This window comes from Kogia breviceps, chromosome 8 (assembly GCF_026419965.1).
Source record: "Kogia breviceps isolate mKogBre1 chromosome 8, mKogBre1 haplotype 1, whole genome shotgun sequence".
NCBI lineage: Eukaryota > Metazoa > Chordata > Mammalia > Artiodactyla > Physeteridae > Kogia > Kogia breviceps.
Window position 1 is genome coordinate 56646117 of NC_081317.1, and position 17517 is coordinate 56663633.

The 17517-nt window shown below is 36.2% G+C and overlaps 1 protein-coding gene across 3 annotated transcripts in view; it reads right to left on the reverse strand.

The window, feature by feature from the left end:
* Positions 1-16859, reverse strand: part of CNTLN (centlein) — a 360902-nt gene extending 344043 nt beyond the window's left edge. For 2 of the 3 annotated variants that reach the window (XM_059071063.2, XM_067041445.1), the window contains exons 1-2: positions 16416-16825; positions 7314-7402 (exon numbers count right to left, since the gene is read on the reverse strand). In XM_059071063.2, coding sequence (XP_058927046.1) covers positions 7314-7402; positions 16416-16775 — 449 coding nt within the window. In that variant the 5' untranslated portion in view covers positions 16776-16825. Of the gene's footprint in view, positions 1-7313; positions 7403-16415 lie in introns of all 3 variants that reach the window. The other variant, XM_067041446.1, reaches the window with a different exon arrangement.
* Positions 16860-17517: the final 658 nt, after the last annotated feature.

The window sequence follows — 17517 nt, forward strand, 5'->3', positions numbered from 1 at the left end:
AGTTTTCTTTCTACTTTCTTCTCTTAACTGATTTGAAAAGTAACTGCTTAAAATAATATGTACATAATGTATTGATAGGCTCAAAACATATAAAAATGTATCATAAGTGAATATAATTGCCAATAACAGCATAAATGAGGTCAGATGTAGCAAAGTTTTATTAGGCTAAGAAAATGACTACTGAATAATAAAGCAATAATTATAACAATGCATTGTTGTGTTTGTAATATTAATAGATAATATGTATAACAATACCACAAAAAGGGATTGAGAGGACTATAGCTGTATTTCAGGAATGTTTCTATGTATCACTGGAATTAAGCTTGGCTAAATCTGAAGCTGATTTTGTTAAGATACACATAACAAACCCTAGAGCATTAACTAAAAAAAACACAAAAATCTCAAAAAATATAGTGAAAAAATCATTAAATTAAAATGCTACGTTAGAAAATATTTACATAATGCAAAAGAAAGATTCAAAGACATAAATACATTGAAAGTTAAGGATGAGAAAAGCAATATGCAAATAACAACCACAAGAAAGCTGGAGTAAATATACTAATATCAGACAAAATTGACTTTAAACAAAAAAGTCACTGAAGAAAAGGAGGCACATTTTATAAAGAGTCCATGACAGAGTCAATCCATCAGGAAGATATAACAGTTATAAACATATACATACCTAATAAAGGAGGACCAAAATACATGAAGCAAAAATGACAGATATGAAAGAAGAAATGGACAATTCAATTATAATTGTTGGAGACTTCAATAACCTACTGTGATGGTTAATTTTATGTGTCAACTTGGAGGGTATTTTTGGATGAGATTAATGTTTAAATTGGGGGACTGAGTAAGCATAATGCCCTCCATAATATAAGTGGGCTTCATCCAATCAGTTGAAGGCTTGAACAGAACAAAAAGACCAGCCTCCCTGAACAAAAAATCTCCAGCAGATTGCCTTTATCTGCACCATTGACTCTCCCAGTCTTGAACCTATCAGCCCACACTGCAGATGTGGACTTGCCATTCTCCAAAATCATATAAGCCAATTCTTTATAAGTCTCTTTCTATATATACATTCACACACATCCTTTTTGTTCTGTGCTCTCTGGAGAATCACAATATACCCACTTTCAATAATGGACAGACAACTAGACAGAAGATCAACAAGAAAATAGAAGACCTGAGAAATACTACGAACTAGACCTGACATCATTAGAAAACTCTTCTAAAAAATGACAGTTAAATATATATCATTTTCAAGTGCACATGGAACATTTTCAGGATAAACCATATGCCAGACTATTTTTTTAAACACTCAATAAATGTAAGAGGTTAGAAATAATGCAAAGTATGTTCTCTGACCACAATGGAATAAAACTGGAAATCAAACGGAAAAACTCACAAATGTGTGGAAATTAAAACACATTATTAAAAAAACAATGGGTCAAGAGGAAATCAAAAGACAAAAATAAGTTGCAAATAAAGAGAAAGACAGAGAGGAGGAAAAGGAACCTGTATACTCAGTAGGTAGACTATGTTTGAGTCCTCATAGAAACAAACCATCTTTCAAAAAAAGTTATGAGAGAATTGGAGAAATCTGAAAACTGGATATTTTATTACATTAGGGAATAATTATAGAATTCTAAGTATGATAAAGATATCATGGTTATGTTTTTAAAAGACCTTATCTTTTACAGATAGAGTCAATCCGTATTCATAGATTCAGAATCTGTGAACTTTCCTACTCACTAAAACTTATTTTAAGCCTAAAATCAATACCATTGCACTTTTTCAGTCATTTGCAGACATGCAGAAAATGGTGAAAATTTTAAGTCACCTGAACCACATGTTCCCAGCTGAGGTCAAACAAGGAGATGTTCTGTCTTCTTATTTCAGCTCTCATACTATAAACAAGTATTCTTCTCATGGTCTATCTAGTACCACATTTTTCACATTTCTACCCTTCTGTTGATGATTTCACTATTTCAAATGACCACTAAGCATGGTGCTGAAGTGCTGTCTAGAGTTCCTAAGTGCAAGAAGGCTGTGACTTGCATATGGAGAAAAAATTGTGTCAGATAAACTGTTCAGGCAGGAGTTACAGTACCATTGGTCATGAGCTCAACAGTAATAAATAAACAATATATATTAAATAAGATGGCTTTAAATAGAAACACATGTAAAGCAAGGTTATATGTTGATCAGTTGACAAAATGTTGTGACCAGAGGCTCATAGGAACTTAATCCTTTATCTCCCCTAGGAGCAATATTTCCATGTTTGCTAATTCAGTGTTCACATGACTTTATAAAACGTAACTCCTGTGAATAAGAACTAACTGTAAACACCAATGGAATTGTGGGTAACATAACAGGATGTCCGGGATTTCCTTCAAAATAATCCACTGTGGTAGAGGGAGCAGAGGAGCAGAAAGGAAGTAGAAGTTTATAGATGAAACAAGACTGGTCATGCGCTGATAATTGTCCAAGCTGGGTGATAAATAAACATGGGAGTTCATTAGTGTATTTTCTCTACCCTTGCATCAAATTAAAATTTTCCATAATAAAAACACATGCACACAAAAATATATAAACAGACACCCCACCAAAAAACTTACAAGGACATTATAATACAGTACCAAAAAGGCAAAAAAGTAAAGAATTATTGATAAGACCAGCATTTTTCCAAATGGATACCAAGGGCATTTGAAGCAGTACAGGCATGCCTCATTTTATTGCACTTTGCTTTATTGTGCTTCACAGATACTGCACTTTACAGATTGAAGGTTTGTGGAAATCCTGCATCAAGCCAGTCTACCAGTGCCATTTTTCCAACAAAACTTACTTCATGTCTTTGTGTCACATTTTGGTAACTCTCACAATATTTCAAACTTTTTCATTATTATTATATTTGTTACGATAATGTGTGATCAGTGAGTGATCTTTGATGTTACTATTGCAAAAAGGGTATAACTCTCTGAAGACTCAGATGACAGCATTTTTAGCAATATTCTTAAATTACGTACATTGTTTTTTAGACATAATGCTGTTGCACACTTAACAGACTACAGTATAAACATAACTTTTATATGCACTTGCAAACAAAAAGTTTGTGTGACTTGCTTTACTGCAATATTCACTTTACTACAGTGGTCTGGAACTGAACCCTCAAAGTCTCTGAGGGTTATTTAATTGAGCAGGATTATCCTATTTATTTATTTCAGGATGTTTAGCAATCCCAGCCTCCATCTACTATGTCAGTAGCACCACTGGTTAAAACCAGTGATTCTGGCAAAGCTTTATCCACAAGGCCATTTATCACAGCATCATCATACAATTTTCATTAAAAAAAGGAACCTTAATGTACAACAACAAGACACTAATTAAATAATATGGCATATCAAAACAATAGAATATATTATAACTCTAAAAATATTTTCTTTTGAATAATAATTATATTCCTCTTGAAAATAATGAACTGACAACATGCCATTGACATGCCCAAATCACACTGCCTTGAGTCTCTTAGCCTGGAAATAAGAAAAGGGGGCCAAAATGGACAAATATCTGAAAGACAGAAGGATAGACTCACAGAGACAAACCGAGAGGAGAAAAATCAAAATCCAAATAGTGTCTATAATGAAAGAGGAAGCTACTTTTTTCTGGAAGAGGCTCAGAGAGGCTCTAATTACCCAATTAATAAGTATGGAGAGAAGTCCACAGGAATCAAGATGACTAGGGAACCATTATCAAAAATCTGGGCTTCCCATTCCTCCATGTTCAGAACAGCTACCTGCAGTATTTGCCTATAACAAATGGCCCAAGGCTACTTTCAAAAGAACCATGTTCCTGAAAAAGGTCCCTACTATGGTTGTTGGGACGAACAATACAATCAGAGAAGGGACTGACTTAAGAGCCTACTTCTCATTCTGTACAGTGAAGCCCATTTGCCATACATCCCTCAGGAAAGCTTGTTGATAGTCCCCTCCTTTCTCTTACACAATGCCCATATCAATCCTTTCATTCAGATGAGAAGCCTCTTGGTAACAGTTATATAAAAATGCAAAGTAAACTCATTAAAAGCAACATTTCTACATTAAGCAATATAGACCTTCATACAAAAACATGAACAGTCAGTAAAGAATCATCATACTCTTGAAGAAAACTATCAGCATTAAAGTAAAAGAGTAGGAACAAACAGAAGTTACCCAACAGGAAACAAAGATAATGTAAGAAACAGAGAAGAACTTAAAAATTATAATCAGAAAGATTAAAAAGTTATCCTTTTAAAGAAGACTGCTATGAAAAAGGAAAAATCAAATAAGAAATTTCTTAGATGTAAAATTTTGATTTCTAAAACTAAAAAAAATCAAATAACTAAATAGGGTAAATGGTAAAAAAAAAAAAAAAATCTATGTACTGATAGAAGAAAATGTAAGAAGACCATTCAGGAGACAAAATTAAAAGATGGAAAATATGACAGAAAAGAAGGCCAAGTCCAAAAGATCCAATCTCTAATAGAGTACAGAAGGTAAGAACAGACAAGGGGGAAAATATGAGAATCACATTTTTCTTCAATTGAAATAAAATCTCAAGTCTTGATATTGAAAGAACCCACAAAGGCTGAGAAGTTTGAATTTTTAAAAGACTCAAAAGATGATGCTGAAATTTTAAAATATCATATATATGAAGAGAAAATCCTAAAAACTTCAAGGAAGCTACCTAGAAAGAAATAAGAATCTCACTTGCACTGGGATCACACATACACTTGCTAACACCACTGTATGCTAAAAGAAGATAACACAGCTATACTTTAAAAAATCTGAGGGAAATTAAATGTACTTAAAATTTTATGTTCAGCTAAAGTATCAACCAAACATAAGGACAAAGGAAAGACATTTTAGGCACGTAAGGAGTCAGAAAGTGGACCACTTATGCATCCCTTCTGAGAAAAAAATTTTGAAAATATAATCTAACAAAAGAAAAAGGAAGACGTAGGATCTTAGAAACTGTGGAACTAGTTCAGGAGTACAATAAGAAATCCCAGGATGGCAGCTATGAGTAGGTTTAGAAAGCAATTGGCCAAAATTCATACCATAAACCAAAGGGCCCAAGGAAGAATGTCTTCAGCCCATTACTCAAATGTCTGAACACTGACATTCTTTATGGTAAGAAATAGCAGAAAAGAAAGGCAATTAGAAATTCCAGGGGGAAAAAATGTCCAGGAAGACCAAGGCACAAATATAAAATAAATGTAGCATAATTTGGGTAATTAATGGACTATAAAGAAAGATATTCTATTTGACTTTGATATTTGGAATATTCTTTTTTTGTCATACCATTTCCCTTATCAACAGGTCCAAACACACTACATGGTTCTCAAGGAAATAATATTTACATAATTATAAAGTCATAAGTGCAAATTACAAGTTTACAATTTCAAAAGTCAATTCAAATTCCAAGGTATCTCATTGTGGACATCAGAATTACCTGGACATCAGATCTATGGACACCAGAATTACCTGGAAAGCTTATTTTCAAGACTCCTGAGCCTCATCCCTAAAGATTCAGTAGATCAGGGGAAAGTTCCAGAGATCTGCATTTTAAGAAATTTTCCAGTCCCCAAGGAAAAGAAGAAATTCTCTTCCAAGAAGGAGCCACTCAGCAGTGGACCTGAAGAGCCTGCTGCCAGCAAGAGCAGCAGCTCCAAGAAAAAGAAAGAGCTCCAAAAGCTATCCCAGGAAAATTAGAATGGACATTTCCCTAGTAGGGCATAACTTGCAGAGATATTTCCCAACCCATCCCTTAAAAAATTTTAAAAATTAAAAAATTTTTACAAAGAAATTTTCCAAGTATACCTTGTGCAGATTAAAATTTTCAAGATTATAGCTGTAAAGCAATAATCTCTAAAATTTTCCGTTACATAGCTTATGAGCAAAATGCTTTTGAGTACCCACCCCAAAACATATGTGTATATTTATAAATTGTTGATATACTTTTATGTGACCATATATTATGTATATTATAAAATGTGAAAAATAAAAAAATCTTAAAGAATGAGAAAGATGACCTAACAATAATTTATTATTTGGTTCTGTCTCAACCAAGAGTAAAGGGAAAATTAAGAATTGCTTTAGAAAGTTATAAAAAATAAACAAATTAGAAAGTTGAAAAATGTATACAACTAAAAGGAGAGGATAATGAAAGAATCACAGAAATGACAAAAGAAATCCCAAGAATATATCTTCTGAAGTCCTATTCTGCTAAAACACAGTAAAACTGAGAGTGATCACATTTAAATCTCGAGAATGACTGAGGAACTAATAAGGGTACTTCAACAAAAGACTTAATTCTGATCATCAAAAGGGAAAATCTGATTGATGAATTAGACATACAAGACCATGAGAAGAAACTAATTATACTGTTTAAAGAGTTCACGATAACCAAGGATGGTAAAATTAGCCATGGATATGTATCATAGATTTTTCAAAGTCAAATTCCAGACAATATTAGAATGATCCCAGGGCTAGCGACTCCAAAGGTGAATATACTTCAAGTTATCAAAAACTGATATTCAGATTATATAATCATAATTCCAATTAAAAAAAAGAAAAGGCAACCATATGCTTAGCTTCTCATTTAGGAAATATAATGATATCCATTTAATAGGAAAGCAAGTGTTTTAATTGCTATCTTAGTGTCATGAGACTATTGTATACCAAATGTTTGATAAGAAGTACCCAGCATCACTCCACTGTTTCTAATGACCAAGGAGAGGCCCAATAATCTATAGTTAAATGACTGGGCATCCCCTACAGGGTAATACGGAAATCTCTCAACCTATTCCAGAACACTTACTCTATTCTGGCAAGGTCAACCCAGGCTCTCAAGTACACACTACAATTATCTTAGGGGAAAATTGAGCCATGTCTAGGAAGGATCATGTCCAGGAAGTTGCCTACAGGGTCAGTCTCTGAAGCCAAACAACAGGAACTTCTCCAATTTTTAAAGTTGAGTAGTAAGAGCTTAAAACACACACACACACAAACATAAACACATACACACAAAGTGTCTCTCCTACCTGCAAACTTCCCAAATATGTCAGAATATGAGCAGAAGATAAGGCCTAGCGGTACTTAGCAAACTGACACATCTTGAAATAAATCCAGTAATTATAATATCATGCTCAACATTCCTCTGGAAATCAAATGAATCTCTTCAGGGGATTAACACCAAGTGTTAATTTTAATAATGAAGAAAAACAAATTCAACAAACTAAACACCGATGAAAAAATAACTTGGTAACTCACCTTTCCACAACCAAACTGACTGCTTGTGTGAGATGTGGGTTTGTCACCTGGAGACGTTTCCACAAAGACCATACGAATTCTTTATCAGCCTTAAAGAAATAAAAGACATTTTAAATTCATTGCTTTGTAGCTACAGCAGAGAAGGCAAGATACTGCATTAAATTAAAATATGAAAAACATAATTACTTGATCCCTAGTTCTACAACTATAAAACAGATTCTTGAAAAGTATAATAGGAAAGCTTTATTTTAAAAAGTTCTTACACTGGTAAACCACATTTATTTTACTATTTCTACTACCCACATTTGAGGGTGCAAATGCTGAAGTGCTGAATATCAAGGTAAATTTCTTCTAAAATGAGACTGTCCTCTAGCTATTGCTCCATTTTCAGCTGCCCTTTTCAGCAAAATTCCTTGAAACAGTTGCCTACAATCATTATCTCTTCTTCCTCACTCCCCATTCCCTCTGTAACCTGCTCCAGTCAGATTTCCCTCCACACCATAACGCTAAAATCATTTTTCAAGGTCCTCTATATTGTCGATTCTTAATAGACAATCTCAAATTTAATTTATCCAAAATAAAGTTTTTGACTTCCTACCCTCTCACAAACCTGCCCTCTCTGCATCTCAGAAAATGACACCACCACCTACTTTGTTTAAAAACTTAAGATCTAGGAGTCAATCTTGGTTGCTCTCTTTCTTCACATTACATATCCAAACCATTAGTAAATCCTATTAGCCTTACCTACAAAATATATCCCAATTCTGAACACTTCTACCTAGTACAAGTGGAACAAGTACAATCCACCATCCTAGTACAAGTCAACTCCACCTCTTGCCTAGCTCTCTACAATGCTCCCCTGGGTTCCTTACAGCTCAAAATCATCCAGTGGATTTCCATCAGATTAGGAAAACAATCCAAATTCTACCAAGGCCACATGACCCTACACCATCTGGCCCTCCAACCTCATCTATCACTCACCCTCTTGTTCACATGGACCTTCTGGCTCTACTTGTACCAGGTCCTTTTAAATATACAATCTGCCAGATTTTCGTGTACATTATTACCTCACGTCACTCAGGTCTTTGTTTAAATGTTAATTCTTCAAGAGAAGAGAAGTCTTCCCTAACTACTATATTTATAACCACCAAAACCCATAAATCTCTGGTAACCCCTTACCCTGTTTATTTTTTTTTTTTTTCAAATCACATTTCATTTTATAATACTATATTTGTTTGGTCGTTTGTTCGGTTTTACTTGTGTGGCATCATCCATTCTCCCCTTCCTCTTAGTAACAGAAACCATTTTTGATCTTTGCTGCCAACTAAAAGACTGGCCTCTCTTGCCTATGGGCTCTGTGACTGACTTCTGCCAATTAAATATAAGAAATGTCATTGGAAATCTTAAAATTGGACTTAAGTCTACCAAATGTGTTACAATTATTTTTTCCCAGTATGTTGTTGCTTATTTGACTTTATGATGGAGATTTTTGGAGAAAAGGTAGTTCTTATTTTTATATATTCAAACTTATCTTTTTCATTATGGCTTATGGTTTTGTTCTACAAGTTAGAAAAAGGCCTTCTCTACTCCAAGATTGGAAATATATTTACCCATACTTACTTCTTAAATTTTTATGTTTTCATTTTTTAATGCTCAAATCTTTGATTTTGTTTGACTGTTTTTTAAAGACTTTTGACAGCTGGAGTACTGCAAAGTACTACCTTACCTAACTATTCTTATATACCACACTTTATCTTTTAGAAGCAAAAATTCAGCATTTAGGTACTAATATGATTTCAGTTAAGGACAAGAAATGTCAATATATATAGAAATTATATGTCATAAACCTCTGGTGAAGGAAAAGTTAAACTATGTAACATTATGTGCTCTTTTTAAAAGGTATGTTGATGAAACTACAAAATCCCTGAAACCAATGTTATCTGTAAATTTATCTTATAGCTTGCTTCAAAACAAAATAGTAACAAAAAAAGAAAACTACAGACCAATATTACTGATGAACAGAGATGCAAAAATCTGCAACAAACTACTAGCAGACCGAATCCAACAGCGCGTTAAAAGGATCATACACCATGATCAAGTGGGGTTTATCCCAGGAATGCAAGGATTCTTTAACATATGCAAATCAATCAATGTGATAAACCATATTAACAAATTGAAGGAAAAAAAACATACTGTCATCTCAATAGATGCAGAAAAAGCTTTCAACAAAATTCAACACCCATTTATGATAAAAACCCTCCAGAAAGTAGGCACAGAGGGAACTTACCTCAATATAATAAAGGCCATATATGACAAACCCACAGCCAACATTGTTCTCAATGGTGAAAAACTGAAATCATTGCCACTAAGATAAGGAACAAGACAAGATTGCCCACTCTCACCCCTATTATTCAACATAGTTTTGGCAGTTTTAGCCCCAGCAATCAGAGAAGAAAAAGAAATAAAAGGAATCCAAATCAGAAAAGAAGAAGTAAAACTGTCACTGTTCTCAGAGGACATAATACTATATAGACAGAATCCTAAAGATGCTACCAGAAAACTACTAGAGCTAATCAGTGAATTTGGTAAAGTAGCAGGATACAAAAATAATGCACAAAAATCTCTTGTATTCCTATACACTAATGATAAAAAATCTGAAAGAGAAATTAAGGAAACATTCCCACTTACCAATGCAACAAAAAGAATAAAATACCTAGGAATAAACCTACCTAAGGAGACAAAAGACCTGTATGCAGAAAACTATAAGACACTGAGGAAAGAAATTAAAGATGATACCAACAGATGGAGAGATATACCATGTTATTGGATTGGAAGAATCAACATTGTGAAAATGACTACACTACCCAGAGCAATCTACAGATTCAATACAACCTCTATAAAACTACAAATGGCATTTTTCACAGAACTAGAAAAAAAAATTTCACAATTTGTGTGGAAACACAAAAGACCCCAAAGAGCCAAAGCAATCTTGAGAACGAAAAATGGAGCTGGAGGAATCAGGCTCCCTGACTTCAGACTATACTACAAAGCTACAGTAATCAAGACAGTATGGTACCAGCAGAAAAACAGAAATATAGATCGATGGAACAGGACAGAAAGTCCAGAGATAAACCCATGCACATATGGTCACCTTATTTTTGATAAAGGAGGCAAGAATATACAATGGAAAATTGACAGCCTCTTTAATAAGTGGTGCTGGGAAAAATGGATACATGCAAAAGAATGGAATTAGAATACTTCTTAACACCATACACAAAAATAAACTCAAAATGGATTAAAGACCTAAATGTAAGGCCAGACACTATAAATCTCTTAGAGAAAAACACAGGCAGAACACTCTATGACATAAATCACAGCAAGATCCTTTTTGACCCACCTCCTAGAGTAACGGAAATAAAAACAAAAATAAACAAATGGGACCTAATGAAACTTAAAAGCTTTTGCACAGAAAAGGAAACCATCAACAAGACCAAAAGACAACCCTCAGAATGGGAGAAAATATTTGCAAATGAAGCAACTGACAAAACAATTAATCTCCAAAATATACAGACAGGTCATACAGCTCTATATCAAAAAAACAAACAACCCAATCCAAAAATGGGCAGAAGACTGAAATAGACATTTCTCCAAAGAAAATATACAGATTGCCAACAAACATATGAAAGGATTCTGAACATCACTAATCATTAGAGGAATGCAAATCAAAACTACAATGAGGTATCACCTCACACAAGTCAGAATGGCCATCATCAAAAAATCTGCAAATAATAAATGCTGGAGAGGGTGTTGAAAAAAGGGAACACTCTTGCACTGTTAGTGGGAATGTAAATTGATAAAGCCACTATGGAGAACAGTATGGAGGTTCCTTAAAAAACTAAAAATAGAACTACCATATGACCCAGCAATCCCACTACTGGGCATATACCCTGAGAAAACCATAATTCAAAAAGAGTCACGTACCACAACGTTCATTGTAGCTCTATTTACAATAGCCAGGACATGGAAGCAACCTAAGTGTCCATCGACAGATAAATGGATAAAGAAGATGTGGCACATATACACAATGGAATATCAGCCATAAAAAGAAACAAAATTGAGTTATTTGTAGTGAGGTGGATGGACCTAGAGACTGCCATACAGTGTGAAGTAAGTCAGAAAGAGAAAAACAAATACCATATGCTAACACATATATAAGGAATCTAAAAAAAGAAAAAAAAAAAAAAAGGTTCTGAAGAACCTAGAGGCAGGACAGGAATAAAGACACAGACGTAGAGAATTGACTTGAGGACACGGAGAGGGCGAAGGTTAAGCTGGGACGAAGTGAGACGGTGGCATTGACATATATACACTACCAAATGTAAAATAGATAGCTAGTGAGAAGAAGCCGCATAGCACAGGGAGATCAGCTTGGTGCTTTGTGTTCACCTAGAAGGGTAGGATAGGGAGGGTGGGAGGGAGACGCAAGAGGGAGGAGATATGAGGATATATGTATATGTATAGCTGATTCACTTTGTTATACAGCAGAAACTAACACACCATTGTAAAGCAATTATACTCCAATAAAGATGTTAAAAAAATAATAATAAAGAGTCACATGTATTTTTCACCTCAACTCCTCTACCTAAAATACTGAGCAAGAAAGAGTAACAGAAGTAAAAACTTAAAAAGGAGTAGGTTTTCAACATTTATAAAATAACTGAGTTACTCCAGCTTAAGTAAGTATGACTTACTAATCAAGGACTTAGCTCTAATACAGTTAGAGGAACAAAGTAAGAAATCAATAAATACCTGATGAAAATAATCTTTACATATTAATTTATACATTTTTTTCTTTTCTTTCTTTTTGCTATTGTTACGGTTACTGGTTATTTCACATCTCCTCTTTAATCCCCACCAAAGAGAAAGTAACAACAAACTCTCCTTAAATTGTTTTTATCATAGAGGCCAGAAAAAAAAGCAACCAGAAGAAAAGACTCCTCCAGAAACAGTCTATTGTTAATTTATAACTATAATTTATACCCAGAAGTCATTAGGGGGAGAACTTTCTAATTTCCAAATTTCTCTATTAAACTTCAGTTATTAACTTCTTTTGTTATTAATTTATGATCAGCAATGGTATTCAGTTTTTGTCACCTAAAAATACTCAAATTTATAAATGATACTTGAGAAAAAGAAGTTCTTTTGTGAGCAATAAAATGCTACAAATGAATTGTGGGACTACTGTACAATATTTATTAGTTTTTATAAGTTTTTTAGTTATTTAAATGCTATATTATCTTCAATGTGGATTATACCTCTAATTATTAAAAAGATGCTCCTTCATATACAAAAAGAAACAAAGCCCCCCAAAAACAAAAAACTAGTTTCCAAACTATTCCACACATTATTAAAACAAGGAAACTAACTACTACCAACCATATTATCTTTATATTTTCCTTTCCTTTGGGCACTTAAAATGTTCTTTTCAAAAAATTAAAAGTAAAAATCCTTAAATATTACTCATTATAAAATACCTTATTCTTACTACAGAACTTCCACACAGAATCAAATAATTTAAAATATAAATTAAAAAATCCTACTCCTTCTCACAAAGTTTATTAAACTCAGCCAATGAGAGCTGACTAAATACCCAAAGATTTGGGTCTGAGTTATCTTAGTGGTGGACTGGTTTTGACTTTCACTTATCAACATGGAAATAAATATCAACTTTACAGACACAGACACGCAAAATTGTCTTTGTCACTGGGTACCTACTCTCCCACCACCTAGTTTAGTTATCTGCCAACATAACAGGCCCTCAATTGACCTCTACTGCAAGAATGAATTCAACAAACATATGAAAACTATTTTCTATATTTAAACAAATAATTTCCTACCAGAACTCAAAGAAAACAATGGAAAGAGTTTAATTACAAAGTATGGCACAAACTAGCCACTCACTAAATTATCATTATGAAAAATAACTGTACAAAAAGATTCATCTATTAGAATACAGCTCCTAACAACAGTGAGAATTGTAATTATAAAACATGTTCTCATTTTTTTTTTCTTTTATTGACCGTGCTGCACCGCATGCAGGATCTTAGTTCTCTCACCAGGGATCAAACCTGCACCCCCTGCAGTGGAAGCGCAGAGTCTTAACCACTGGACCTCCAAGGAAGTCCCTCAATTTTTTTTTTTTCTTTGTGAATGACTGGACAAGGTTTCAACACACCTAAATGTCTACTAAAAAATGTAACTGGTTGATTTCTCTAGTCATACACTCTTAATTCCAACATCATATACATCATGAAAGTTAATTTCATCATGAGAGTTGGAGTAATGCACATATATTTCATTTAAATGCCATAATATATCTTTGCCTGAAATTGGTATACAGGTTTAGTAAATATTTTTGGCTGTGACTAAAAAGAGAAATATGGTTTGAGATATACATAAATTTGTGTGTGTGCGTGTACATCTGTGTGTCTATACACATATACATTACACATACATAACTTTTTCTCATCTGATATTCTACAAGTGGTGAAAAATGTGCACATACACATACCCACAACCCCATTCTTGGTCACGAATAGACCACAATCTTGAAATACAAAATCAAAATTAACAGTATGGTGAAGTTAGGTTCTAAATCAGTGAATAAAGCATGACTGTCATGAACTTAAAATTGATCTTTGGAGTACCTTTGAAAGTTCCTTAGAAAAAGCTAGATTTGGAAGCTAACCTATCCTCAGTAAATCCAATACAGACAACTTTTCTTCCCACATTGAAATCAACCACTTTTTCTTCATCTAAGCATGTGCATGTTGCTTGCTAATCAGGGGCCATATGAAAAAATGTTTAAATATCACAATCACATAGAGTAGGATGAGATACTCATATTAAGAGAAACAGGTGGAACAGATATTGTTTTCTATTACATGCTTATTCTGAGTCATTCCAATGGACTGGAATGGTACATGGAATCACTTTCTTTTTCTTCACCAAGCACATATAATTGAATTCCTGTAAGTTAAACGTGGGAAAAAACCAACTAACTTAAATGAAGCTGCAACTTATGACCAGAGACTAATTAATTAGTGGGGTTCTTTTTTCCCAAACTGTACATTTGACCCATTACTGGGCTGTGAAATTAATTTAGTAGATATTAGCAGCACTTTCTTAAATAATAGATTTTAAAAGAAAACATCAGAGTTCAGGACACACAGGGTAAATATTCTTTCTGATACTATATGCATGTGTATGTGTGTCTACTTACTAGGTTGACATGTAAAATGAATTTCTTATCTTGGGTACAATTTTTGAGAGCTGTGGAAAACATAGGGGTTAATATTATGTATTCTTGGGTACTGTGATTTCTAGCTTAATAAATAAGTGGAAGAACTAATTTTAAAAATGTAAAAGTGAATGTTTAATTACTTAAATGCTTTTTATAAAACAATTCAATTATTATGTCTCCCAAATTTCCCCAACAGCAGGAGTATGATTTGACTGAAGTTTTATGGTATGGGATTGTGCCAACCTCATCTCACATTACTGGAATGCCTATGATCATCTAACAGTGTCAGTACTATAAAATCTCAAGAACCATTGTTCTAGGCTACCTATGACCATCTCAATTCTTACATCTTCCGTAGTCACATTTTGAAAGAATATAATAGTTAATGGATTGGGGAAAGAGGGTCATTGGGCTGTTTCCAACAGACTGATTTCTTAATCAAGTCAGTCACAAAAGTAAACATCTTAGTTCCTTATCCAGCTCAGGGCATAACTATGGTAAATACAGAGTAAGGGGTAGAGGAGAAAGGGTGTAGAAGATATGGGCAAACAGCATCTTAGATTAGGACTTGCCAAAGTAACAAAGCCCTTTATCGTGGATTCACATCTTTAAACTACCCAAAGGTGAAGAGTGAGATGACAAAACGCTTTAATTCCTTGGTGTCTTTTATTTATCCCTTTGCTCCTTAACCAGTGAAGAACAGAGAATGGAAAGTCAAAAGGAGGCAGTCACATAATACCTCCCCAACTTGTTTAAGCAAAGACATATTCAATTTGAACAAGACCGCTGTTTTTACATACTTGACTCAATCAGTAATCCTGCAAAAGAATCCAATAGAATTATGAGAATGAAATTCATGAATTTTTATTAATCTAAACTTATACTGTTTATAAAGTTACCTTGTTGTTTAGCTGTTCTTAATTGGTTCTGTCTCGAAGACAGAGTGACTCAAAGATCTACTGTTGAGTGAATTCCCAACATTCAGTCACCCAACCCTGTCAAAGGTTCTGGTAAAATCGGAGAAGAGATGGTGGTAAGGATGCAAAACTATAAAGGAAAATCAAATCTTTCTGAACATGAGTAGTCAAGCCATCTTTGGTATATACGAACTCTACAAATAACAGGAAAGTAATGTTAAGGCAATTGATTTAGTAAATGCTTTTCACAGGCAAGATGAAAATGAGATTTCTCACTCCAGAAGTATGGAATTAACATAATTGGTTAATAAATATTAAGCATCATCTACTGTGAATGAAAGTTCCCAGCCTGAGACTCCCTAAAAATTATTGGTTTGTTTTAACAACTTAAGTTTTACTTAAGAACAAGGGCAAGTGTGGGTTTGACAATTAAAAGCAGGCTCCTTCATGGGTTTTATTTCAATAAAAGTGTTTCCACTTTTCTGTTCCACATTTCAACTCAGGGATTGCACTCCTGCTGCACCAAGTACCACTACAGTCACGACACAGACCTTGGGCTTGGGGGCGGTGGGGGTGCGACTGCGCGTTTTGGTGGGATCCAAGTGAGGTCAACCAAACCCAGGGCGCCGAGGCCGACCCTGCCCGGCCACTGTGCGGAGAAGGGCGGGAGCCCAAAGTCGGTGAGCCGGGCGAGGCCGCCTCCCTCAGCCCAGACCTGCGGGCCAGGCTAGGTGTGGGAGCCGGCACCGGGCGCCGCCGGGCGGAGGTAGGTGGGTCCCAAACCCGCGCAGCTACGCAGCCTAAGGCAGAAGGAGACGGGCGCCCTTCCCCACCGGCCCCGGCCCGGCTGTGGAGGAGAAAGGCCGGCGGCCACCTCGATACCTGACACAGGGCCAGCTCCTCCTTTACGCTGCTCAGCTCTTCCTCCAGCAGCTGCGTCCGGGTCACCATCGCCTCCTCTACCGAGATGCCCTCTAGTCGCATGGACCCCATGGGCGCTATGAGGAGGGGAGCCTGAGCCGCAGCTGTCCCCCCTGGCCCTCGCTGGCCCTCTGACCCTTCTTCGCCCCGCCGGGGTAAATCGCTTTTGTCCACGACGCCCTCCCGCGCTGCACCCGCAAGACCCGAAGTCTCGCTTAGCACTTCGTGTGCCACAGCTCCCAGCCCGACACGTGGGGACCAAGGCCCCAACTGTCGCGCGGCGGGCGGAGGGAGCTGTGAGGGTGGCAAGCGCGCCGCCATGGCCGCGGCTGCTAACGGGTCAAGTTCCCTCTAGGAAACCCCTCCTCCACTTCTCCATCCTACCGAGCCCGAAGCTCCGAGCTGCGCATGCGCCCGACTTTTCCCGCCTTGGCGCGCGGGGTCTCGCGCTCGCGGGCCCTGGCGGGCTTCCCACGGGCCGCGCGCCCGGCGCGAGCGTTAGCGGCGCACGCGCCGTGGCCCGAGGAGTCAGGCGGCTCCGCCCTGCGCACCACCCCTGAGTGCCCTGGTCAGTCTTCAACCTGCAACGTCACGGCTTCCCGCATACCTAAAATCCTACCCGGTGCTTTGCGCCTAGCTTACACCCCGTTTCTTAAAGCCTTCCTTGACAAGCCCCTACCCCCAAATGATCCCTAACTGTGAATTACTCTGCCTTTAAGGCCCCTGCCAACTCGTTTGTCACGTTTCATTGACCAACCTGTAGTGTTAGTTACAGGGCTAATCCCTCCAGCGCTGTTGTAAACTCTTTGAGGATCAGGGAATAAGTTTTACACTTAAGTGTTTTCTTCAGACCCTATAGCAAAACTGCTTGACATACAGCTGACAACCAGCTGACTGATGTCGAGGAGATGTGGAAAGCCTTGGGCGGAGCTGGGACTAGCGGGCAATTTTCCCATTTGAATTATGATCTTTTGTGTACCCTTTGTCTTTTGCAAGAGTCAGGACTTCCTTTGAGTTTTCTGTCAGCTTCTTTACGCTGTTGGCTGCGTATCAGAGTGAGTGT